Raw genomic sequence first — 27208 nt, 5'->3', positions numbered from 1 at the left:
ATTAAAGAAGAAGAAATTAAAGTTATTTTGAATTATTTTTAAGGAACCTGAAGACACTAATAATTTATTCATTACTTCATTAAAATCAGTTCAGATCTCTTCTTGCTTTTATTCATGGTAATTTGCCTTTAGAGATCTCTTTCTTTATAAACAACCTACTTAACTCTCCACTATAAATGAGATAATTTTTTTGAAAAAAAATCTGACTTTATTGTGCCTAATTAACAAATATGCTGTGCAGGAGCAATTTGAAGAATATTGTGTAAAAAATGATACATCCTTTATGGAAAAAAAATTGCTATTTCTTCCATTTATCAAATGCTCCTCTTTCATTATAGAGTGAACCATGATAATTATAAGGCAGGATGGCATATTCTTCACTGAGATATTATAACATGTTCATACAAGTTCTACAATGATGAATTACATGAAGAGCTTTGAAGTTGTCAACATACTAGTATGGTCTGGTATAACTTCTGCACAATACCACATAAACAAGCTATTTCTAAGAGATGACCAGTGTCATGCTATTACAGTAGAGTATTGCTTTTCTTATGTTTTTAGTTTACCTTTTTTCTTGTTTCTGTTTGTTTTCAAATCCCTTGACCTAAAATCTCCAATGTCCACATCATTCATCCATTAAACTTGCTAATGCTGTTATTTAATCATTATAAACTTTAATAATGCATTGGGCACCTTGCAAATTATTTGCCTGTCCTACTTCTGCCTGTCCAACTTCTTGTCCTAACATTATATCTGCACTTGAGCAATTTTTGTCCATAGTGATGCAATGTAACTTCCTGAGAGCAGACAGAAAATAATGTCAAGTAAGGTCTAATCTTAATCCTCCTTCTTATTAAAAATGAATTGATATCATAGTAATTTCATAAACTGAGACAGATACTGATTACCATATCTGATGGTTGTCTAATGCATGTATATAAACAGTGCTCTCAATGACTGACTGCTCTTCATGAAAGTATTTCAAAATATCCTTTAGAGCCCTAGAATTTACTCTTACACTTCCACCAGCTTTACAATCAAACAGATCAGGTGCACTGAATCTTAGAGAATGACTGAACAGACAAATTCTAAAGACACACCAGTATAATCTGAAGTCAATGGAAATCCTGAAGATGTGTGCTGATGAAATGTGAGCAGGAGAAAAGCACTGGGAAATAAAATGCTGTGTGAAGAAGCAGTTCCTATGGAAACCCATGGAACAGCAGCATGTACATGATGGCTTTCATTTGCTGGGACAAATCAAGGAGACAGTTTTTCTGTACCCTTTATCATCCAGGACACCTAAGCAAAGATTGAAGTGAGCTGGTTAAAAATTCTCATTCTTTGTGAAGTGGGATAAAGTTAAGTCTCATCTTAGCCTTAATGTCACTGGTGACACTGATGGCACTATGTAATCTGGATAAATGTGGGTGTCAAATGTACCTTTCTAGGAACTCCTTTGTTAGTCAGCCCACGACTGATCTATCATTAAATTAAAGTGCTCCTAGCTCTTTTGTTATCTGGAACATTTTGACAGAATCTCTGTATTCTGTCTATATGGAATCTTGCACACAGGCTAACATGTCCATGGAGACATGACTACTGGAAATTAAAACCATTTCCATCTGGTGCTGTGTTAACTCTGCTATGGCTTTTTTCATTCAAAAGCATACCATTTGAATTAATATTGTAGTGGCTTTGTGAGGTAAAGTGGTGAACTTATCCCTTCATCCTATTAATGGCACCAAAGAAAATTTTTAAAATAAGAGATACATGCATTTTTACTGATAGATTTCTTAAATTACAGTGGTGCTTAAGAAGGGCTTAGTGGTTACTATGGTATTGCAATTCCAGAGGCTGTTGAGTGACTCAGACCACATACTACTGAGAGCTGCCAATTTGCACAGTCAATGGCAGAAGCACTCATCATGCCTCCAGTAGGCATCTATGGCAGATGGTCTGAATACAACCCCTATTCTTCACCACTGACTGCATAAAAACAGAAGCTGGCTGCTTTGGATAGCAGGAAATATGAATCACTTCATCAGCCTCTGAAAGAGAGACATCATAAAAGACATTTATATCCACATTAGATGCTGTTGTGTAAGGTATGAATACATCCCAAAGTGAATACAGCATATGGGAACAGTGCTAGGAGGAAAACCCAGGCAATTACCATTTTATCTTTATGAGATAAAGGTAATGTAAGAGAGAGATTTGCTTATTGGGTCTCTCAGGCAATTGACTCAATATGAAGTGCAAGTGTAAATTAGTTAAACCCCACTGCCAATACTGACGTGGCCTGTTTGCATTCTCAAATGACAAATTCAGGAAGGACTGGACTAGGGGATTTTCATGCTTTGGGGTAGCCACAGGACTGAACTACAGTAGTAATGCAGAATAATTGCTTTATTCTGTAATAAAGGAAAAGTCAGTTCAAGTCAAAAAAACCAATGTCCATGGTCTCAAGATGCATCACTGCAGCCCTAAGAGACAAAAAGAGGTCAGTGGTATTGATGGTATTGACTGGGACTGAAAAAAATAAGTTTGGGTTTAATAATAATTTTTAAAAAAGACAAACTTATGCTTTTCAACTTAAATGGATTTTTGAAAACAACCCATAACCATCAAAAGAAAAAAACCCATGTGTTATTCTTCCCTTCCCAACTTCTTCTCCTAACACTGATGGCATAATAATTGTTTTCAGAGTTATCCTAACTGCTATATACTTTTGTCAGTATTTGTCAGTATTATTTCTCTGTCATCTGGCAATCCCTTACTTACTATGAGTAATGTACCAGTATTCAAAAGAAAATGAGTCCATAGTAAGCTACATGAAGCTTTGACTCATAATGGGAAGGGAAAAAGTGAATGGAGCTGTGATGCTGGAAGTATTATGAGGGGTCTATGTAATCAACACCTCACCTGGACCTTATGAAGTGCTGTTATGCTGGTCCCCTATAATTTTAAGTTTCTAAATTTAAGTTCCTAGCATACCATTATCTCATTGTAAACAATGAGAGCCCACTACCTGTGATTACATTTGATGGACTTCAGCAAATTGTTTTCATGGGACAGGCTTGTGATGCCAAACTGTGCTGCACTTGCCTTCTTGGAGGCAAAAGTTTTCACAAGTATGTATCTTATTTCCTCCTATTTTCCAATGGTAGCTTGACTAGGTTGACTCCACAGAATGAAAGCAGCAGAAATAGTGTCAATATATTCTTTGCTGGAAAACTACAGGTCAAAAGAAAATGGCCTTCAGAAACTGGAGACAAGCTTACTGCCTGAAACTGAGCTGTGACCCATGATCACATAGCAGCCCTTCCCACACAAGCTGGGGACAGGGTTTGAGGCCAGGACAGGAAGACAAGGCAGCAGCAGGGGCAGCTCCCCATTAGGACATGACAGAAAACTCAATGGACTCAATCTTATGGGTCCCTTCCAACTCAATATGTATTCTGTGATCTTCAGTACATCAGCAGTGACGCACAGGTCATTATCATTAGTGAAATTTGGATTCCAAACTTATTTTCTTAAATTTTAATGTAGGAGCCTAAATGAGTACACCAATGCATCCAAATGCAACTGAATTTGCATTTAAAAAGTTCTTGCTTCCCCAGACATTGTTGGTACTTTCTGTAACCATGTTGCACTTGGTTCTTCAGCCTCTGCCCCACTCCCTCACCTGGGCCAAGCCAGGATCAGTATGAGAATTGCATCAGAATTTCCTGTACCTGCACCAATAGCAGCAGATTCAGGTCTGGTAAGGGTGACTTTAATTTGAGTGCCTGCAGTAACTCCAGTATAACACAGCGTGTCAAGTAGAATTTGTCCCTTTCCTGCAACAAAAAAACACAGAATTATGAATGTGCTGAAATTCACTGACAGCCACTAGTAAACCATAAAGATACATTTTATCTAAGTTTGAGAATAACAGAGTTACAAAAATGTACTGATTTCTGCTGTCTTAAAAAAAAACCCAACATCACTCATGTTTTATATAATTCTACAGACTTAACTGAACAGACATCAATGAAGGTGGATTTTTCTTTGATGTTTTACCAGATATTATATCCAAGATTTAATATTTCACATATGAAATACAGCTAGATTTTATACAATAGTTATAAAGCCCAGGTATGCAAACAAAGCTTTCATTAAGTAGTTCCATAAAAAGAGAAAAGATGGAAGCAGAAAGAAATGACAGAGAAGAACAAAACTGGTATAGTATTTAGGATTATTCTTTCACTGAATCTGCTAAAAACAGTCTACATTTCACCATACCCTTTTTCAGTGGTTATTCCCCAATAAAAAAAGAGTGCCTCCACTACAGCTGCTTGGACCATCTATTTCCACTCATTAGACTGGCAGTACTTTTCCACTACCACAATAAAAACAGTCTTGGCTACAGCTGCTCCAAACAGAAACACTTTCAAACATAGGGGGAAATCAGCCAGTGGAGATTAGAACACAGAAGTCTAAGAATAGAGTTGTAGGGCTGAGTCAGCAAGGAGATACAAGAGATAAGATGGGCTTGTTATACATCTTACTTTGACATTCTCTAACTTTAAATGGTAAGATTAAAAAAAAGTGAAACAAATCTATAACCTGCTATTGACCACAGCAACTCAAGAACTGATAAGCAGGAGCACCGTGCTCTACTTCAGACAACCATTAGAGAGGAGATAAATTGTCTAATAACGAGAGCATATCCAAAGTGTGCTTAAAATCTAAAACCCAATATCCTCCATCTTGTACATCCTATGCACTTGTCTGCTCACTTAAGTTAAATGTGTGAAAATTTCCGCTCAGTCAGGGCCTCAGTTTCTCCACAAAACATGTAAAATGGGATCATTTCTCTATTCCTCAGAGAAGTTTTGTTGAGAGACAATACCAAGGTCACCTCCAGCTGCACACAGGAGCAGCTGAGAGTGAGAGTGAGCTTCTGTTGCAGCAGACCAAGCAGCCACCAGTGATCCTCTCCAGAGGACTGATGTCCCCACACTACCTGTGTATCACACTGCCAAACAAAGCTTGCAGCAATAGTGCATGTCTCCTACAGCACTCACACATCTTTGAATGCAAACAGATTTTAAATATCAGGCCTTGATTTGAGAGAAACTGCCAAAACACCAGAATGATATGTATTTCATGGAAGTTATGATGCCAGTTTGTGACTCAAGAGACCCTACTTCAAGCTCCTGGTTTCCTCTTCAATTACATGGAGTGTGCAGACAGATAACACATTCAGATGACAGAATGGGTCCCAAACTGCAGTCCTTGTCCTTGTCCTTGTCTGACTATACTGCTGCAGTCAAGGCAGCTAAAATTGCAGGAAGCTAACACTCCAGGATCAGCTGTATTATGAAACCATTACTTGAGGGGATAAATATTCAAAAGTCACACATTCCACATGCATGAGTGGTGCTCTGATAAAAAATATACAATATAAGAATATCCAGGAGAGGTCAGATGGGAACAAATGTCTTCAGTAAGTTATCTCCAACAAGGTCACAAGCAGAAGCAAAAGGAAGAACAAGGCAAGCATGTATAATTTCACCAACTATTTTCAGCTCAGGGAATTTCTGAGCTCAGTGTGGTTTCTGTATAATTCAAAACTCTCAAAATATTTCTCTTCCATGTAACTGTCCATTGACCTCTGGGACTCATGCCAACCTTTAGCACAAATGGTACTTAGCAAAAAGTCACACACATTGAAGAATCACTTCCCTTTACTTGGACTAGTTTACAGGAACTAGTATGTTCTTTACACTGGAAAGGAATGGAATTACCCATCCCTGTCTGGATCATCTGTGGCCTGCAGACCTCTCTCACATTCCCATCACTTGCTTCTCTTTCAGAGTGAAGAGCTCTTAGTTGCTCTGTATGTGGAACTCCAACTATTTGATCATTCTTGCTATCATTATCTGAACTTTCTCTGATCCTACAATATTCTGAATGGGAATGGAGAACCAGAACGATGCAAAATACCCATGGTGTAAACAAATCCTGATTACTTATTAGAATTCCCCAGGAAGAGTGTCCCTTCCCACCATCATATGCCTTCCCAGACCTGAGTGTGCAGTGTCACACTCAAGTTAGCTGATGATTACAACTCCCCAAAGAGTGGACAGAAGTTCCTAGCAGTAACCCAGTCCAGTAGACTACCCATACTAAAAAATAAGGAAGACATAATTCTTTCAAAAGCAGCTATTTTACATACCAACATCTGTGCTGTACAGGATATAATTGGGCCATAATAAGTTAGTTTGTCAGAATACTGGAAAGGAAACATAGGCTTCATGAATCCCAGTCTTTCTTGGCTTTAGTAATAATACAACAGCTAATTGCCTCTTTCTCAAAGAAGCTTCCTATCTCACAGTCTAAACTCTTAAAGTTTGTTAAGCACATGCAGTGAAGAGAGACTGAACAGAATCAGGCAAAATAGTTTTTTGACATCTGACCTCTTGCTTCCTGCACTGCAAATCAGGAGTGATGACATGTAAGTCAATGGCTCGGGGTATCCTTCCTATCCAAGTCTACTTATTCCTATCATCCTGCTGGTGATAAATATGTATAAACTTTATATTCTGCCACAAAGCCATTTTTTCTTGAGAATAACACCCAGAGGATCCACATGTATACATCTGGTACCAGAAGTGTCACTTCAGCCACCGATCAGCCAAATTAACTCTCTCAAATATCTATGCATCCCTGTTAGAAAACGGCTTTGCAACCTTTCAATTGTGACTAACCACATGTCAATGTAGAACATGAAAGTACTGAAGTACTAGTACTACCTCAAGGTCCAATTTTAGTAATAACAGTAAATTTGGATCTTTAATGAAGATTTCTATCCTACAAGTAAGCCAGTATAACGTAGAAATCTTTATTTTATTGCTGCTGCTACTACAGTAATTAAAAATACTGATAATTTGCCTCTTAATATTCTTTTAAAAAATCAACAGAAAAATCATGTGGCATTCTGCATTTACTTAGTCAGGGACAACAGAACACTAGCAAAAGGCTAAGTTTAGGTTCAAGCTTCTACATCTGTAAGAGATAAGAAAGTCAGAAAGTGTCCATTTAGGACCTTAAGACCTTGAAAGGAAAACTAAAGATAAGAAGATTACAATCCACAGCAGAGATGGTACTCTCAACTGAGAGTTCCAAAGGCACTGAAAAAACCAAATTGCTGACCTGGAACAGAAACTCAGACAAGGAAATATCAGATTGACATGAGTCTTCAGGCTCCAAGACAAGAGAAACTCAGACATTCCTGCCAAGGGGTATTAGGAAAATGTTGGAGTAAAAAAAGGTCTGGAGTGGTTGTACAGCACTGACCTCTACAAAGTGCATGTTGGAGTAGCTTGCTCTTTGAAAAGACAAGAATTCTCCACAGCTTAGCTGAAAGTTGGTGTTTTGTTCCAGTCAGCACACTCAAAGTAGCAAAACAAGCAATTATATTTGAATAGTTTCAATGCTCACAATTATATTCCTTCTGGAATTCACTTCTATGTGGTCCTCTACCACAGCACTCTTATTTATCTGCAGTGATTTCTGCTGCAGAGACACACAGCATCATAACTGATTTGGTGTTTTTTCTAACAGCAGTCATCAATTTGACACTTCTAAGGCAAAACTGTGGTAAGCTTTCAGAAATAACAAAGATAATGTAGTGTGGAGTTCCACTAAATTAATTATTTTGTCGCTATACAATGCAGAACATTCACTAATGCTTCCATTTCTGGGTCATCAGGTTGCATTAAACTAAATCAAAAAGATTTTACCAAGCACTGTAATCCAAGCTTACTGTGTGCAATTAAGTCCTCACTATATTAATAGAACAATCAACCAGGAAGCATGCAAGAGACACGTGTGGGTTTTCTAATACCATGGTTTTAATTACATTTTTCTGAAACTGCAGAGCCTAAGGAAAGTGAAAGATTTCCTGCAGTTCACAATTTGCTTTAGCAGATATTTGAAGCACTCTGATAAGACCACAATTGCAAAAGGGGTATCTCTGCTTCAGTTTTAAATGAGGCTTTTCTGTTTCAAGGAAAAAAAGCACTATTAAAGTTAACAATTTACTTACTTTGCCTTGCCCAAAATCTTAACTATGGGTATAACTCAAAATAATTCCAAAAGCTAGGTAAACTCTTCTGTATTTAGAATTACTCCATTGCATAAACTCTTCTCTTTCAAATAAGACAAAAAGCTAGAACTTACTTGCTGTCATTAAACATACTGTTAATTTCCATTTAATGCTTCAAACCATTACATTTTGTAAAAATATTTCTTATTTTCTTGTGGTGCAGTTTTTCTGGGAGAGTTTCATTGCTTTTATCATTTCTTCACTGTTTGTACAGTGATATTTTAAGTCTTAACAAGACTCAAACAATGCATGTTCCATTTGTACATTATCAAAACAGAAATCAGGTAGCTATTTATGACAGAATGTTTCCTTAGGATTAATTACTGTTCTGACAAATGTATCAAGGATGGAAAACAGTGCACTTAGTGGCAAAGGCAACATTTTTCAGTACCTTGACAATCTACTTAATGGAGTACATATGACCTTAGGTTCAATTGCTTTTTTGTTGTTAAACTTCTCACTGATAGCTACAAAAATGAACCCAAGTAATAACTGTTATTTGTACACCATAACTTCCATCCAAGAGTCTTTAAAACTTTTTTAAAGTGTACATATACTGTTCTGTTTTTTACACTGCAACAGCCATGCATGCCAAAGGAAAATATTCAATACAGAATGAACAGTACATAAGATGGAAAGCTCCTAACTTGGAGTCTTCTATTTTAGTTACTTGTCTACTGCCTCCCCTCACAGCTGTGCTCTCAAAGGCACTACCAGGAATACTTAAGATTTTACTCACAAGTTAAATAGCTAAACTTGTGCTCCAGTAAAGATACGACTGTACAGATATTTTAAGTGATGCATGAATACCAGGTATCCTCTCAACATGAGAAAAAAATGTCCAATACCCAAAATCACATCAAAATACTTTTCTGAGCAACATTTGCAGCAGGTTCCCACCACTTGTGTCTTTACTGTGGATGCAAAACTCAGCATTATTAAAAGGCACTGAACCATGATCACTACTTGGTGAACCAAACTGCATTAAAACTGTCGACATCCCTGGAACTTGACACTGATTCCATCTTTACTTCCAACCTGCTTGTGGGAAGCACGACTTTGTCCTATTTTCAGTTGTCCCTGAAGGAAGATAATGCCACTGTTACCTTTGTGAAGGCTCGGTAGCACAAACCACACAGCTCCACCAAGTAGGCCAGAGTGAAGACAGCATTCTGAATTACAAAACTTAGCAATTTTGAAAAAGGTTCCAGAAGACTCTGCAATGACATGTGTTACAGAAATCAATAACTTGTTGCCCAAAAAAGCAAAGGAGCATTCCAACTCTGAAATGCCTGAATGGAACAGCATTTTTAGCTCAGAGGCTATCTGCCTGGGATTCACACTGCTTTGGTCAAACAGCTGTATCATATGCCTTCATGCTTTTGTCAGAAACTAGAAACAAACAGTTAGAAAATAGTTTCACTTGTGACACAGTGTTTATAAGACATTCTGTATAGTTTATGCAGGAAAACTTCGTTGACTTCAGTGGAATTGTACTGAAAAACGTCTAAGGAAGCTCATTACTCTTTTTTTTTTTTTTTTTTTAAGAAAAAAATAGAGGAGGTGAAATAAAAAGAGAATCAAATCTTTAAGAAGACATACATTCACACCCACACAGGAATGTAATTCTACCCCCACTTTACTGTAACCTAGATTCCAAAACTCTTATCATTCTCCAAGCAGTATTGGACTGCACAATTTTATGCTTACATATAATACTTTCCTAGCCAGGGGATATGAACACATTCATACAATTGCACAGGCTGGCTAAATCTGAGACAATAGAATTTTGTCTTCTTGGAACTTACCCTGGTGGCACTAGTGGTAGGTATCTTCAACAGGCAAATCATGATTCTTAAACTAGAGTCTAAAGAACACTGAACACATTTCAAGGCAGAAAAGAAAAAGAAAATAAGTTAGTACCTTTCTGTGTACAGATCTTGCTTAGCAGCTATGAATAACTTACAAGCAAAGTCTGAAAAATGATCCCTGATAATTGATTTTCTAAATTTCTCTAAACTGGCTTATTATTGAACACAGTCATATCCCAGTCATACCCTGTCAGTGGTAACATACCACAGCATAGGTGCATAACTACCTTATTTTATATTTCTGTGCTTGTCCTGGACTATGATATTTTCCCTTACATCTCAAGACATCTCACAACCTGTGACATTGGAATATGGCCTGGCAGCAGCTGTTTCAGATTCCTTAAGTTGTTCCTTATGATGTGATCTTTATTTCAAGTAAATCACACAGGTTACAGCACTGAATGTACTTTTCAGCATCAATCCATTGTCTTGCCTCACCCCTGCTGTAAACCTCTAGAATATCAAAGTATCCCCTAACACCCTAAAGAAAAGAACAGGGGATTTAAAGCTCAGGAGCAAGCAATTGCTTTACTTGTATCACTGATAATATCTCAGATGAATAGAAGGGAAATCAGAGTAAACACTCCACCAAAAAAATCCGTGAATGATGGATATGCAGTTGGAAGCACTAAGATCTAATTAACTTCTTTCTATTTATTTCAGTTACAAAAGATGCAGCACATTGGGGTGGCTAGTACACAGAGGGAATGGTTATTGCCTATGTCTTAGTAAGTGCTGAAGGATAATGCCACAATTTGCCAAAAATCTAAAGATGTTTCAAGATCTGACTATTGCATAATAGTGCCAAGGGATTTAATATCATTCATGTAACCAGGTGCTGACAACCAGTTTAAAAGACAATGTTATCAGTCACAGATTTAGATTTTGGATCCCTCAGCATATAGGGAACAACAATGCTTTGTATAGAAGAAATTACCACTGGGTTTCATAGGAAATAGTGTAAGTATATCAGAATTCCATGTAATTTACTGGAGTTTACTGGAAAGACTCAGAAGTTTTTACTGCATTTGCTGAAATATACACATCAGGAGATAAGATCTGAGCACTCAGAAATAAGAGCCCAGAGCCTCTGGATTCAGTTTCTGTAACAATACTCTATTACAATCAAAACTACAACCTGGTCAGACTGTAAATAGGCTAAGCTGAAGTCCCAGTAGTCTCAGATCTTTCTGCCTGACTACTGTGTACTTTTAGCAAATTAGCTGCTCTTCTTTAGAGCTTTATTTAGTTTTAACAGTTAAAATCAGATGGATTTTCATTATCTAAATAGTAACTCTCTCAAATGTAGTATTCTAATCTGACAGAGACAGGGCACAGAAAACACAAAGGAAAAATGCCAAGAAAGAAGTGGAAAGCACCCCGGCCAGAGTTGCTGTTGTTATCCATGGAAAACATAATTAAAGGGATGGATCAGAGATGAAATAAATCTACTGCTCTGGAAACATTAGCTGAATCATTAGGAAACATTCACAACAACCCACCCCGACTGGTTATCCACAGTTTTTGCACAATTCCAGCACATCCTGACCAATGGCAATATAGCTTGTTTCAGATGGCCACACATCATACCTTCAAGGGCAAAACACATGGGAGTTTAGTAAGGAAGGTCTGAAACTGATTACTGATTGTGGTCCAGAGGTTGCTGGGGGAATCCATCGGCAAGGCTTCCATAAAGGTAGCGATGTTTTCCAAACAGCGAAGCATCGCACCCCCTGCTGGCAAATTCTTTTTGTTGTTTAAACCCTGGGAAACGAAACCAGAACTGTGAACAATCAGACACATGCAGAAATGGTCCCTGACACGGTATTTGGAAGTGCTGAGGTTAATTTGTTGAAACCAAATACTGCAATCCTTTTCTATTATGCTAATGACAGTATTGTGCTGGAAATCTGAGCTACGTATGTGAAAGTTATTCCAGCAGTTCCTAAAGTACTGATCAAAAGATTTTGAGCCAAAACGTTATAAGCAGGGTCCTAACTCATAATCTGCTTAGACTGGCATGGCAGTAGAAAAAGCAAAACTCAAAGTATTCAGCAGCAGATTTTTCATGTTTTCCTTCAGACAGTTTTAAAGAAAATATGTTCACTAATGTTTCATAGATCATGAATGCTTTTGTGGCTTCTATCCTAGGGTGAGGCCTGAATAGACATGGAGAAGTTTTAATGTGATGCCAACATCTTGTATGAGACAATTGGCAAGTTCTTGGAAGAGCAGGATACATGCAAGTGACTAGTTCTAGCAGGAGGAAAATGGTACAGTAGAAAAAAAGCCAGCTGCATAGAAGGCAGCCAATCAAAGGCAGGCAATAGATTTTTGGAATACTTAAGAGAAACTGACATCAGATAAAATGAAGAGGGAGAACTGAGATGCATGAGGAGAAATGTTCCTGAAAAACAAAAATAGTGCTTGGGAAAGGAATGGGTCACACTACTAGTGGTGAGGACAGCTAATTACTTCCAGGAGTACAGAACAAAAAATCAGTGTTTTTGATGAAGCAAGTTTGAACTCGAATGAGGAGAAATGACCCTGATAATGCCAATAAATTAGCATCACTAACACAGCCAATTGTCAGCATACCTCTAAGAGCTGGCTCAGAGCAGCAATGGAACTCAGCTCGCTGAAGTCCATCAGAGACGTGGCTAAGGTCCGTAAAAAGCTTCCATCTGAAATTTGAATGACATTTTCGCACTGGCTGTTCATACAGGGAAAACTGAGGGTCAGAAAAGCACTCAGGTATTGCACATTACCTTTAATAATGCTCTGGAAGAGCTGAGGGAAGATGCCATTGGGAGCCAGCTGGTGGAATACACAACGGAGGAACTGCTTGGCCACACCTGCAGCATTTCCAGGGATCATCATGCTGAAAATGAAGGGAAAAGAAGAAACAAATTGCATTGCAGATTAAACACTTGTCATAGCTGACTACATGGAGAAAATAAAGATGATGCTATGCTTTTTAACTATAGAAGTGTTTAGTTATGAGTGAGACACTCAAAACCAGAAGTGTCCTGATTCTGGAAAAAAGTGCAGTATGTTGATTTTATGACTTGAGCTCAACTATGAATAGATTTAAAAATTACATACATATACTTAAAGTATTTGTCTCAATAAATAGCTGTATTTTTCCTGATTCTCCATGTAGTTTTATTTGTGAGTCATCCGAATTTAAAAGATAATCCTGTTGTGTATTTCAGTGACACAGAATAAGGTTTCTGGCTTTTCATAAAACACATGAACAACAGGTAAACAAAACCATCTTTATTTGCCTCTTGCAGTTTCCTTCAAAAGATGAAGTACTCCCTAATCATTCATAAATAAATGGTTTAATTTTAAAAGCCTAAGAATTATCTATTTAGTCATCAACTGCACATCTTAACATGCTTTACAGTTTCACAAAATTAATTTATCTTATTCAGCATCTGATTTACATAATGAGGCATCACTACCAGGGATTCTCCATGGCCAAGGATGATTCACTTGAATAAATGTATGGAGATAGTTTATCAAGACAAATACTGAACACAGAATCAGTTAGAAAAAGCTGCACTGAAATTGTGAAGGCCAAACAGCATCTGAATCTGATTTTTTCCAGATTTAACACATATGAATGTGGGCTCCTGTTCATCTCCAGAAAATACAAGATATTTCAAACAAGTGGAAAAGGCAGTTTTTTTCCTTTTACTCGCAAAGTATAAATGTTTTTTTAAAGTAAAATTTAGCTGATTTCAGGGTCAGGGAAGATGATGCTTTAGATTGTCTGTTTCATTTATGTCAAGGTATCATTTGCTACCATACCTTTCTGCTTGATTAGAAAAAGTGGTACTTGATGCCAACCTGGAATAAAAATAAAAAATAAATTGAAGCTCATATGCTTTTGGCCTGTGTGTGTATGCATATTTCATTTTTAAGTAAGCCCATAAACCAGCATTTTATATAAATAATATACACAAATTTTAGAGATCATATAAAATGTTACCAGAAAGATCTTCTGAAGAGCATCTAAATTCAGAAAAATCATGGTTTTTTGCTTGACATAAACTATTGAGTCTTGCAGGCTCATTGATGCTCAACTCCTCTAAAGATATATCTTGCCTCACTCTAGTAGCACAAAGATAATGAAGTAATGTTTCAGCCCTACAGTACATCATGGATAACTAACTTTTTTTTAGAGAGAAAAAAAGTTTGCCAGAAGCTGCCTACTGGCTGAATCGTTTCTGATTAATGCAGCAACACAGTCTAAGCAAAAATTCTTTCATTGGCTGTCTAAATTGGGGCCTCTAGTTCCAGATATTGACACCTAAATAACTAGCCTCATTTCAAAAAACACTAATTACCTACAAGCTCTTCCAAAGTCAGATCAGAACTACTGAATTCTCAAAAATCAGGTCATTTATTTTAGTATCTAAATATAGACTTTAAAGCCAAGTATGGGCATTTGGTGGTGAAAATACTGAACAATCTTAAAGTAAAATTATGCACTTCAATATGCAGTACACGTAAATTAATACAATCAAGGCTTACAATACCAAAGCAAAACACCTTTAATACCAAAAGCCACTAAAAAGCTGTACACTGTAAAGCCAACATAAAAATGGACACTGGAAGTATCCCTTATATACAAAATACCATAAAATTTTTACTTTAATCTGCTGCAAATCAGTATTTCAGATGGTATAAGTTGATAAGTCTAAGGGAAAAGTTCATAGAGCTATACCATTTTATATCTAATCTTCAATGGGATTTTTTGGATTCAGGATCCTTTCATCCTGGATTTAGCTGTTGCTCATCCTTGGTCACCCCCTGTTCTGAAGACAATTTCCTCCTAATCAACACAATAAAATCCAAAAAGGACCCTAAGGCAGCTCAGTCAAATGCAACAGTGTGAACCAAAATTATGGTGATTTTCATGATTATGCATGACAAGCTGGGGACACAGCATACTTCCAAAATGCACCAATCTCAAACTTGATGGTGCAGGGGATTAAAGATTATATTCTCTTCAGTTGTTCTACTGTAAATCATTAAAACACATTAGAGTTCCTGACTCCAGTATTGTTCAGAGGAATCCAGACTAAAATACACCATATTATTTCTGGTATACAAAGCTAATTCTGGGTGAGAAAGGTCTGAAGCTACCATCAAGAAATACAAGCTTTTATTCTGGAATAACTGTAGCATCATCTTACATTAAGGTACACAAGGGTTTCTGCAGAGTGCAATGAGACCAATCACATACCCAATGGACATGATACCTATTTTCAAAAATCTACTGAAGTACAGAAACATAACAATGTAAAATCTTTTTCCTAAAAGAAATCAAAGTCTAAGGTTTGCTCTCCTTTTGAATGTGACAATGCAAGCATGGGTTTTATGACAAACAAAACACTAGGTTTCTAACTTTGGAAAAACTTCACCTGACATGAACTACAGTAAACACTTGGGAACATCTGAAACTTCCTGAAATGTACGGTCTGTATATATTTATCATTACTACTCTAAATATTTTATTGCTCAAATGCCATGAACTCTCATCATTACCTCCACTTTGCAGACCACAAAGCAGAACAGGAAATGGATGTGTTCAAATCTGTACATGTCAGTAACAGAAGTTAAGCTTTTCACAGCTCCTCACTAACTCAAGTCTAAATGTAACTTTCAAACACAGCTTTAATGCTTGGAAAGATCACTGGAAATCAGTTAAATAAGAATCATCAAGTCAAAAATCTTGGCTCAGGAAGCAGATCATAAACTTAAATGCATGTCAGGGTCTTAGAAACACTTTAATTGTCAGTAACTTGAACCCAGAAATTTTTTACTTTCTGAAAACCCCTATGCCTATCTGTGCCTGTGGGTACCCAAAAATCTTTTGAAAATCTTTCTGTGTGTTGTTTAGATGTTCTGAAAGACCTTGGACTTCCTAACTCACTATTTAGTCTTCTATGCATGAAAGGAGTTACTTTATTCATAAGAATAAAAATGCAAAGAAGTCTTATTTATTTTCACTTCTGCTGTTAGATGGGTATTTGGAGGTACAAATATATATATATGGCTCCACTTGATGAAAGACAGAGCAGGGTGTGTGTATATATAGGAGGCACCTGAATGCCTCTCTGCCTATATATACTATTTATTTTGCATATTTTTAAAGTAATTCCTTTGTAGGGAGACTCTTATTGGACCTAGAATTTGTGAAAAATACAACCAGCAGGAACAAGACAAGACATTTACCAGAAATACCCCATACTGCACTGTCATCTGCTGCTCTAAAATAATCAGCTATCTCACTCTAAAGATGCAGCATTTGCCCCTCAAAACACAGATGAAGTTAGCCCCTTATCCCTCATTCCTTGATAATTCATTTTCCAAATTATTTACCCTCTGTGACTGCAGTTTACAAGAGTCACACAGAATGGGCAGCATCCATCTAGACCAGAAACTCTGCCTCCATCAGAGTTAATTTGCAATGACAGCAGGGAACTGCAGCCTTGCAATTAATGGAAATGGAGGGCTTGAAGAGCTGCTGTGTTTAAGTGGAACTGGGACATAGTGGAGAAGCAGGGCTGTGCAGAAGCCACAGTCAAACAATTTGAACTTCAGCCACCAAAAGGAACGTGGAGGAGGAGAGCTGTGCCATGTTTCTGTGCTGCTCAGAAATTGATTCTGGAACACCCCACCACATCCATCCCACCTCTGAGGCAAGAATTTGTGCAAGTGGCCAAGACAGCAACCAAACACAACTCAATGCTAATGGCACATCTTAATTATCCCATGCACACTGGGCAAAAGCAACAAGAGAAAAATAATAGCAGCAAATGTTGAAGACTTTCTCAGAGGCAATTTCATACAGCAGCTGGTTTGGAAGCCCTTATAAAGCAATGCAAATTTTCACCCAGAATGCAAAATATGGTTGAAAAGTCTGAAGAGCATCAGGTATGCTTATGAATGATCATACATAGGAGTCAACTCTCTTCCAGGAGCAAAGTTCAGAAAATCTGACTACATTTCTGCATAACTTCTAAAGCAGGAACCACATAAAAGTGAAAAATTCTGTCAAGGCAGCAACAAGGGGGAGCCAAGAGAACTGAATTTTTGTAAGAAGCACAGAATCTGTTTATGAGCATTAAACTGCAAATGCAGGGCCAAGGTACTCTAGCTGTTGAGAAAGATTTCAAGAGAGCAGAAGAAAATAAGGCAAGGGAGGTTATTAGAAAAGAGAAGGCTTCTTTCAAAAGATGAAGTCCTGTCCCAAATGAAAGTAGAAAAGAGCATAAATTCTGACAAATGGGGTATAAAAACCACTAGGAGGCAGAAAAAAACCCCAAAAAAACCAAAAAACCCCAACAGTTTAAGGAGCAACTAGCAGAAGGAATAAAAACTAACAGTAGAATTTTCTTTTCTTTCAAGGACCAAGATTAAGAATTGCTGCACGATTGCTGTTCAGGTAAAAATAGGGTAGTAAATAAATAAGGGTACTGTAGAAAATCTGTATTTATTCTTTACATCACTGCTTACAGTGAGACAAGCTGAAGAGATTCCTGAGCTGGACCTTTCCTTTAGAGGGTAAAAGGGGAGAGCATCAAAGAAGCTGCCCAAAATTGAACTGACAGTGGAAGAAGTTACATAACAAATTTATAAAATGATGAGTAAGAAAGACAGAAGACAGAACCAGATGTTATTCATTTAAGAGTTTTAAAATATACACCTTTGTATACTAAAGTTTATGTAAACACAATTCCAGGCACAAAATTCTTCCAATCTCATTGGAGAGAGGAAAGTCCTGGATTTACCTTCCTACAGACTGCATGATGTCCAACAGCAGAGGAGCAGCCAAGTCTGGACTGAGGTGAATGAAGGTTGAGAGCACAACTATGGCCAGGCCAAGTGTTTCTTCATCATATTCTTCAAGAACAGCCCCACAGTCATGGCACCTGCAAGGAAGTTTTTAATCCCAATGTTAACAAACTTCAAACAAAGCACTACTATACATAGATCTGTGTATAATTATGTCTTTTTAAAGTATTATTACATAGTACATGGTTCCACATTTCTTTACAAAGATAATGTAATTGTGATCTTTCTATAATTAGTAACAGTCCATAGTTTTCAAAGATTAATAGAACTTCTCACTAGCTACACTGCCTGTTTCTGTAGTGACAAATGAAAGAGGGCAGGCCTTGGTTTGAGTTCTTCACTGGTAATTGCACTCCAGCTCCCTCCCTGTATTGGACTGCCTCAGTTTTCCCTATCCAAGAGAAATGTGCAGCAGTGAGGACTGGCCCTCAGCAGTGTGAGCACAGCCAATCTGTGCAGCCTGGGCTGAGTCCCAGGCACCACAGACACAAACAATGACACTCACAGATGATCTTAAAGAGATGGAACAATTTCACATTGCCCTTCTGTCAGTCATGAATTATGAATAGCAAATTATACAATTAGAAAACAATGATGTGATTGGTTCCCACAGCAGTTACAGCTATTAAGAAATAAATGAAAAGACCTCTCAGGGCCACAGAACCTTAGATTTCAGATAAATCTCCTTTCCCAGGGTAGATTTGCTGCTGAGTCACTTATCCTTCCTGAAATGCTCAAAGACAACTGATGAAGGTCTAAAAGGGCTCCAATATGCCTAATTATAAATGGGATGTCAGATTTGGGAGAGATGATACAAGCTTTCACAACCTATGAAAAAGGCAAACCAATGTGGGAAGTTGGCTTATCTCAGCCCAGTAAGAAGCTGGCTTAATTTCATCAATCCATTGCTAAAAATGACTCCAACAGATTGTGAGATTTTTAACTTAATGGAATTGAACAGGCAATTTCTTGCCTTTTTTACTGAACAAAAAGAAAATGTGCCAACAAAGTCATGAAAGTCAAACTCAGCTGGTCTATATGTTAATAGCCAGTTCTTGAGCTTTGGTGAAACAGCCAGGGGAAGTGCCACAGACCAGACTAACTCTGGGATGCTTCACTTTGTCACACAATAATGTCCACCAGCTGTCACAGCCTGCACAATGGCCCTGTCTTTCTCCAGTGATCATCCTTGCATGTCTGTCTGTCCTCTGGACTGAGAACACACAGGAACTTGCTGTTCCTCCTCCCAAGTTTTGAACAAATCAATGCATGGCTCCCTGCTGCCTGTTTTACTACTCTAATAAATGAGTACAATTCTGTTTAACTTCTCTTTACAGGCATTTTAACTAAACAATACAGGTTTGCAAAAGCTCTGAGGATCACTGAGTACCAGCATTAAAACTGCTATGTAGATTACATTACTGTGTTGATGACACAGCAACAGCTACTGATTTCAACAGAAACCCAAATGAATTCCAAAATGGAACTTCTCTTTTTTTTTTTTTCTTTCCTAAGACAAAAAATAGGTTTCTGATGGATCAAAAGGCACCCCTGATTTAAAGTAAGGTGGAAAATGCTTCCCCTGCCCTCTGTGCACACACAATAGCCTGAGTCATCATTTCATTTGTGCACAGTCATCCAGGTCCTACTGAATTGAAAACACATATTGCTAGCAGGATTTAGAAAAAATGTTTACCTTGGGGTAAAAAAAAAATAGCATAGAAATAAATGATAGAATGGATTCTGTATTTGCATCAAGTATATCTATACTTTATTTGAAGTTCAGCTAGTTCTTTCAAAGGAGAAAGAAACTCCACTTACTTGTCAGTCATCAGAATGGGCTGGTCATCAGCAAATTCTTCTGGAGCAGGTACAAACATGCTGACTATACTGGGTGCTGACAGCAAACTAGATTTTGTAGCACCTAAAGGAAATTAGGAAAAGAATTTTAAAAAGGTAAGAATCTTCAAACAGAAATCCAAAATGCTTGATGAGCAGACTTCTAAAGAATAGCCATAATGGCTTTACTGTGCCTAGAAATAAGAAACAAATTGTGTCTATAAAAGCATATATAGCACATTCCTTGCTTCTGCCAGATTATTCCAACTAGCTAGAATTATCAATTAAAATAGATAAATACTTGAGGAAAAGGACAACATAAACCAAAAAATCCAGGAGATTGGATGCAATTGTATCTGCTAGGTAGAGAAGATGATTTTAAGTTGCTATGAGACTGGACATCAGAAGATTTGCAGTATTCTCCCAGACATTTTGGGAATTAACTTCCCATAGTTCCCAGTTACATGAAGGAGGAGTTAAGTTCATGTGTCTCAACACCAGGTCATCAGTCTATTCCTAACAGAGCCACAGGAGACAAACCAGGAAAGGACAGACAGAAGGATTCATAATTCATAAGGAATTGAGAACATTAGAGAGCTGATCATCAGAAATGCTTTCCATGGAAAATCTTCACAAGTATCTTTATCTTCACAGCTGAGTTGTTCAGCGGAGAGCACAGCCACTGTGATCATCCCAACATATGGGGCTCCCTTTGCCCTTGGCACTTTTTGTGCACCTAATTTCTGACAGATGCTTATTTCACTAGGAAAAGTTACGTATTATGGAAGATCCAAACTCTTGACTTGTACAAGTTCTGATTTCCCAAATTACAGTTTAAGTAATCCATTGCCAATTTTATTTCTGGTTGCTTCAATCTGCAGATTTAGATTTAATGTTAACATTAGCCTGTTACATTAGCCTGCTAACATTAACATTATAATATTTAACTATGGAAATAGGAGGAAGTTCCTCTGTATAAGGTTTAGATGGAATTTATTATCATATAATCCTGGTTACTGCAGAAAAAGAAAATTCAGCGTCAGCTCTCAGGCAAAATAAGTTACAAGCTCCCACAATTTCTGAACTCAAAATAAGCTGAGTGAAATGAGAATAAGGCAGGTTTTAAACAACCATTTTATGAAGCATGGAAGGGAAAACATTTATTTTACATCCATAGTTCAGAACTTTATAATTGCTCCCTAAGGTTCTATCGGATATGAACAGACACTTCAGGAAGACTAGAACACTCCAGTAATGTAGAACAACATCCAGAATGCAGGGGATAGGAATAGATTTTGTAGCCACGTTTTTCTTCCCCTCTCAGATGTATAAAGATCTGTCTGCCATGACTTGAGAAGTTTCACTGTCATATTGTGTATATGTAAGCCCCACTGCAGCACACAAATGCTAAAAGCAGCCATAATGCATGCTACAATGTTGGAATAAGACTTATCTACTCAAAAATGTCCTCTCTTGTGCAGTGAACTGCAGGAAAAAAACATGATTTAGGCAAAGAAGACAGGTCACTGCCCCACTGCAGGGCTGTAGGAGAGTCTGGATGTATTTCAGCTGTGAGTGAGGAGAGTTTACACAGAAATGAGATTCAGCCACTCTCTGCATACTTTCTGCAGGACAGTTGAGGGCTTGAACAGCTGAATAGAACACAAAATTCAGCACCATTTCATATTAACCATGAAATCTTCCTGGTAGCCTTGGCAGAGGACCAGGTCAGACAGACACTGAACTAACCTCTGATTCTCAGGGGTGGTCCCTCCAAATCTGGGTTCAGGCAAACAGGAACATTGCACAACCTCTTTCCATGCTGTATCTGCTCTGTGAATAAAGAAAGAACTTCAGTCTCCAGAACCACAAATCCAGCACTTGTCATCAGTCCAGCACCTGTCACCAGTCAACAACACAAGTGTTAAATAGTTAAAACAAGAGAAAGACAAATAAAACTTCTATTAAAAAAAAAAAAAATCAAAGAAAAAAGTTAATTTTTAAGCACAGAAAGATAAAAGAAGTCCATACAGGAAAAAGGACACAGATAACCTAATAATAATGAAGGCATTTTAGATAAGAGTCATTAAGCAGGAAAATAAGTGCTAGCCATTCAGATTCTACAAGATATGGAATATATGAGCCACAAAAAGAGAAAGAAACAAGTGTTTAGAAATACCAAGACACTAGAAGATATAGTTTGTACTGACAGCAGCCAGGCACAAAACTATTTTTTTTACAGATAGCAAGCTTGGGAAAAGAGTGGTGTGAAATAAGATTGGAAGAGACACATGACACCTACCCAGGTAATAAAAAAATGAATTAATAAGGCATGCATGGACCAAACACATCAAATATTTATATGGGATGAGACTACTTCCTAGTTGGTATGTGTGAGTACAATGAGTCTTAAAATTGTGGTGTGACATTGACATGACAAACAGTCATATTGAGCATTAGTCCTGGGGAAAAAAAAAAAACCAAAAAAAAAAACAAGCTACTGTCCAAAAAAATTTTACTTTGAAGCTAGTGGTTGAATAAGAGACAGAGAGATGCAAAGCTTTCCAGAAAAGAACATTTCATTTTGCCTCTCCATGCTTGAAGGCCTTTAACTGAATTGAATATTGGAGGGAAAAGTCATAGATGTTGTGAAGAAAGCTACTAGATTTGGAACAGGATTAACCAGACAGAGATTCTGAACAGTTTTGAGTATTGACCTGTTCATTTTGAATACAGGCTAAGTGATCCTTGCAGAACAAATGCAGTAACTTCTAAATCTCTAAAACCCTGCCTGAGAGACCAGGTGATACAGTTAAGTCTCTTCAATAAATAAACTTACCTGCTGATAGGACAAAACCCCCCTTTTTAGCACTGGCAAATTGTGACCTTTGTGATTTAAGGGTCTCATGCTGAGCATGCTATTCAGCAGACTGGAACAGAAAGGATAATCCTGAACTATGCACCATATCTTCCACTTTTGTCTACACAACTTAGTTTGAAGGAACTTGATGCTGAAGACTAAAGTAACCAAAAATTTCAACTCAGCTGTCCAGAGCTGATGGTAAGACATTCATGCAGCATGCTAAGTTCCATATAATATTTTAAACATTCCTTTCTCTAGAAGCATCTGGATCTGCTGATAAATTTCTGAGAAGCACAATTTTGTAATGTCACTAATATAAAAATGGACACTAAAATATCTAGAATTTTTGATAAATCATAATGAATTTATTGTTTAATGGCCTCTACTATGTATTTGGGACAACTGAAAGTGCTTTTTACAGAAATAAATAGTGTTTATTTCAGTTTTCATTGCTTTGCATTCATCTTGAAAGGAAAAGCAGTGAGTAAACAGAAACTTCAGGTGTTCAGCATGAGTTGGTAAAAGCTTCTTTAAAGAGAAACAAAACTGGCTGGTATAAGGCACAATTCTGTGGTGTACCAACACCACTATAAACACACACACAAACAAATGATTCCATGCACCAGGGATGAAATCCTATACCTAATGAACAGTGATACTTTCATTTCTTTCAATGAGAGCAGGAAATAATCCGAGTAATGTACACAATAAAAGGAACAACACTATATCAGAGGGTCTACCTCCCAAATATGTAGCTATTCCAAATCTTACTAAGTGATAATCTTGTACTTTCTATGAAGATTCACTTTAGATTTGATACTGATCACTTATCTGCAATGGTAGAATAGAAATACTCCCTTTTTTTTTTTTTTTTTTTTAAAGTGGATTGTTACACAGTAATTGGTTTAGGAAATAGAAATAAAGAACAATAAATGCAGCTCACCAGTATCCCAAGTGCTGATATTGTGGGGAGCACTAGACTGGTGTTCCAGCTGCCTCTTCATCAGCTGGTTCATTGTCAGAGCTCCCAAAGAGCCTCTTTTCATTTGTCTGAACTGAGCTGCAAGTCAGAAATGCAAAAGGATTTCAGGAGCTCAGACAACATTTAGAACTACTCTCATTTCCTGATCTTACAAGCCAGCATGATATAAATACTGAAATGACAATGATGGCTTGCTCTAAGGATCTTGTTCAATTCAATATGCACCTTTCATACAACTACACAGGTACAATTCTGGCCCCAATGCCATCAGTCAGAAGAGACTTGGATTCAATGTGTCAACTGTCAGTGCCTTTTTGCCTCCAAATATTATGAAAGCTGATCAAAAAAATTTGGTACCTGGAAGTGTTAAGATACTACCCCAAAACTCCAATGCTGAGAGGCCATAAATGCACACTCCAATCTCACTCACATACAACCTACCAAGGAAGGAAACTCAGCCTCCTCCCAGCAGAGGACAGAGGACTGCTGTGCCCATGCTGACCCCAGAAAAACAAATTCACTGCCTCTATGTACCACCAGCATCCTCCAGGAATGGCAGGACCTGAACCTGCCTCCTACACAGCCCCCCCTCAGGCAGAGCACCTGCACATTCTGCTGAAGGGGAAGGCAGCAGCCCTGGGAGATGAGACCCTTTATTACACAGAGCTGTCAAGCAACAAAAGTCAATTTTCATTCATACAACAATTTACTTCATCAAAAAGATCAGGTTATGAGATATGTGTCACTGGATAATGCTCAAAGTAAAATCATAAGGGAGACTTAACACTTCTGGTTCATCTCAGTGCAGTGCTTAGAAACATGTAGTGATGGACTGGCAGTGTTAGGTTGGACTCAAGGATCTAAAGCTCATTTCCAACTTAAATGATTCTATATATTTTCTCTAATCAAATTGAGGAAGAAGGAGATCATACACAACTCTTGACTTTCCCACTTTTTCTCCATTAATTAAAAAAATTCAAAATGAACTAGCATAATACATTCACTAGGACAATTGAGCCTGAGCAGTATACTTCCACCACTGAAACTAAAATGATTGTTCACTGCATGAAGACACTTTTAAGACTCTGCTTAAATAAGGCCTGTAAAACTGCTGGCACAAGTACCAAGGAAAGCTTTTAAAATGTTCACTTAAGTATAGCTCTAAGTTGTTTCCTCCATAGACCCTCAGAGCAAGAGCAAAAAAGTAAAATCTTCTCCGAATGATCATTTCCTCTGTAAGTACATTCAACATTAAAAAGACCACAAACTATCAGGTAGTTCCATTCTAAAATTTCAAACAGCAGCCATCTAAACTGTGAAATTAAACACAGCATTTCACACTGTTAACTGTGATAAAGAAGTACAGATAAGGGATAAACTGCAACTTTCAGAAAGCTCTGAAGGGTCGAGTGCCTTCTCCTAAACTTGCTCTACTCATTTTCTATCAGAGTTTAAAATTTAGAGTAAGCAGAATACTCCCGCAAAAATGAAACAAAACAAATAAAAGTCTTGAGCAATAACAAGCAAAATGAATACTTCAGTGAAAACATGCACTAAAATTATTTTAATATATTAAGTATTTAAGCTTTTCTTCATTACTTCCTTTCCAGTTCTATCCTTTGGAAGTGCATGTAAACTCCATTTTTTGGCGCAAGTACAGCATTTCTGCAGATTAGTCCTGGTATAACTGAATCTGCAGAATTGAACCAGTCTTAGACCATTCTATTTTTCACTTTGAAAAGTTATTTTGCAGCTGCCTTTCACAGCAAATTAAGAGAAAAATAGAATTTCCATCATTCCCAGGGCAATGATTTTAAATAGATGCTTTATCACTTTATCAAGCATAGTTTCCTGATAAAAGAACAGCAATTAATGTTAGAACTGACAAGACTGTTTGGAATGCAGATGACTGTCAAAACAGAGAAAATTATCTCTTTGAATATTTCTTAGAAACTTTTTGTGATTGTAATTTTAAAAATGTCATTAATATATCACATAATCCAGCTACTGTTGAGCATTTCCAGGTTTATTCACCTGGTTTCTCAATTACAGCAATGATTTCAAATAATGATAATAAGGAGAAAAAACCCAAAAAACAACAAAATCCAAATCACCAGAGTGCTCCAAAAAAAAACCCTAAACCCCCAAAAAAATCAGAACTGCCAACCTTTGAACAGTGTTGGATCCAGAATGATTAATGTCGACCAGCATGTGACCTTTCATGCCTGTGACTGACTACTGGCAAAGGGAGGTGTGCTGGTCGGGCTGGGGTAGAGTCAATTTTCAACACCATGCCTGGTACAGGGCTGTGTTTTGGATTTGTGCTGAAGATAGGGTTGATAATACAGAGATGTTTTTGTTATTGCTGAGCAGGGCTTGCACAGAGCCAAAGCCTTTTCTGCTTTCCATGATGGTGAGGAGACTGGAGGTGCAAAGAAGGTTGGGAGAAGACACAGCTGGGACAAGTGACACAAACTGACCAAGGAGATATTCCAAAACATGTGGCATCATGCTTAGTATATAAAGTGGGTGAAAGAAGGAGGAAGAGGGGACACATTTGGAATGACAGATTTCATCTTCCCAAGTCACCATTACACTAGCAGAGCCCTGCTCTCCTGGAGATGGCTGAACACCTGCCTGTCCATGGGAGGCAGAGAATTAATTCCTTGTTTTGCTCTGTTTGCATGCATGAGTTTTGCTTTCCCTATTAAACTGTCTTTATCCCAACCCATGAGTTTCCCAGGTTTTATCTTTCCCTTTCCTGCTGCTGGGAGCATCAGCAAGCAGCTGCCTGGGGCTTGGATGCTGGCTGGGATTAGACCATGACAGGGGGTAAGTCTTCCTCTAGCAGGTTTTCTACAAGAAGCCTAACAAGCACATTGAAAGATCAGTAACCTTCATACAGTGCTGCCAACACCTTTCATTTGTTATCTACTGATCTAGTCAATCTTTCCACTCCTGTAGAATTCTCTACTGAAAAAGAGAAGTCCAAAGGCAAAATCTCCCCATTGCAGTCAAAGATGTATGCTTTGTGTGGCCAGGCACTGGCAATACAACTAATATTATCTATTTGTCTTACAGAAGTGCCTTGTGCTCACAGTCCTGATCATTGCCTACTATGCAAAGCACTGTAAAGATACATAGTAGAAGATTAAAACCATTTCAGTCTAAATGTACAAGAGATACAGTGGAAGAATTCATATTCCTTTTTGCAGTTGGAAATGAGGCAAGTTTCCAGAAAGAGGAAAGAAATATTTACATATGAATGCAGGCTCAACATCATATAGGCACAATTCCCAGTTTCAGATGTTGGAATTTACAGGAACAATTACCACTAGGCTAAAAGCAAGAGAGATAGATTTTAATAGACAGCTCTTCAGCTGCTTTAGTAAGTGACATCTGTATTATAAGGTGGTCAACAAATGTACTCTGTGAGATGCACATGGCCTTAATGCTTGTGGGAAAACTGGGGAGGTACTCAACTAGCATGTCTAAAATAACATTCTTCCTTTAATAAGGCAGACATCCCTTCCAGTCATATCAGCAGACAATGAATTACAGATACTAAAATTTAACATTGCTATAGCATTCTGAAATTGAAGTTCATTAGTATCAAAGGA

General features: G+C 37.6%; 1 protein-coding gene across 7 annotated transcripts in view; it reads right to left on the bottom strand.

Annotated features, from left to right (window-relative positions):
* The window catches only part of UNC79 (unc-79 homolog, NALCN channel complex subunit), a 104618-nt gene that overhangs the window by 15558 nt on the left and 61852 nt on the right, over nt 1-27208 (bottom strand). For 6 of the 7 annotated variants that reach the window (XM_079308602.1, XM_079308603.1, XM_079308605.1 and 3 more), the window contains 11 exons: nt 23550-23666; nt 21493-21576; nt 19726-19828; nt 17841-17981; nt 13849-13887; nt 12801-12913; nt 12631-12716; nt 11623-11796; nt 9970-10038; nt 9268-9378; nt 3741-3845 (listed from right to left, as the gene is read on the bottom strand). In XM_079308602.1, coding sequence (XP_079164728.1) covers nt 3741-3845; nt 9268-9378; nt 9970-10038; nt 11623-11796; nt 12631-12716; nt 12801-12913; nt 13849-13887; nt 17841-17981; nt 19726-19828; nt 21493-21576; nt 23550-23666 — 1142 coding nt within the window. The remainder of the gene's footprint in view (nt 1-3740; nt 3846-9267; nt 9379-9969; nt 10039-11622; nt 11797-12630; nt 12717-12800; nt 12914-13848; nt 13888-17840; nt 17982-19725; nt 19829-21492; nt 21577-23549; nt 23667-27208) is intronic. The other variant, XM_079308604.1, reaches the window with a different exon arrangement.

Source organism: Erithacus rubecula (assembly GCF_903797595.1).
Source record: "Erithacus rubecula genome assembly, chromosome: 6".
Taxonomy (NCBI): domain Eukaryota; kingdom Metazoa; phylum Chordata; class Aves; order Passeriformes; family Muscicapidae; genus Erithacus; species Erithacus rubecula.
Note: the sequence above shows the minus strand (reverse complement) of the source record. Positions and strands in the feature narration are given on the sequence as shown.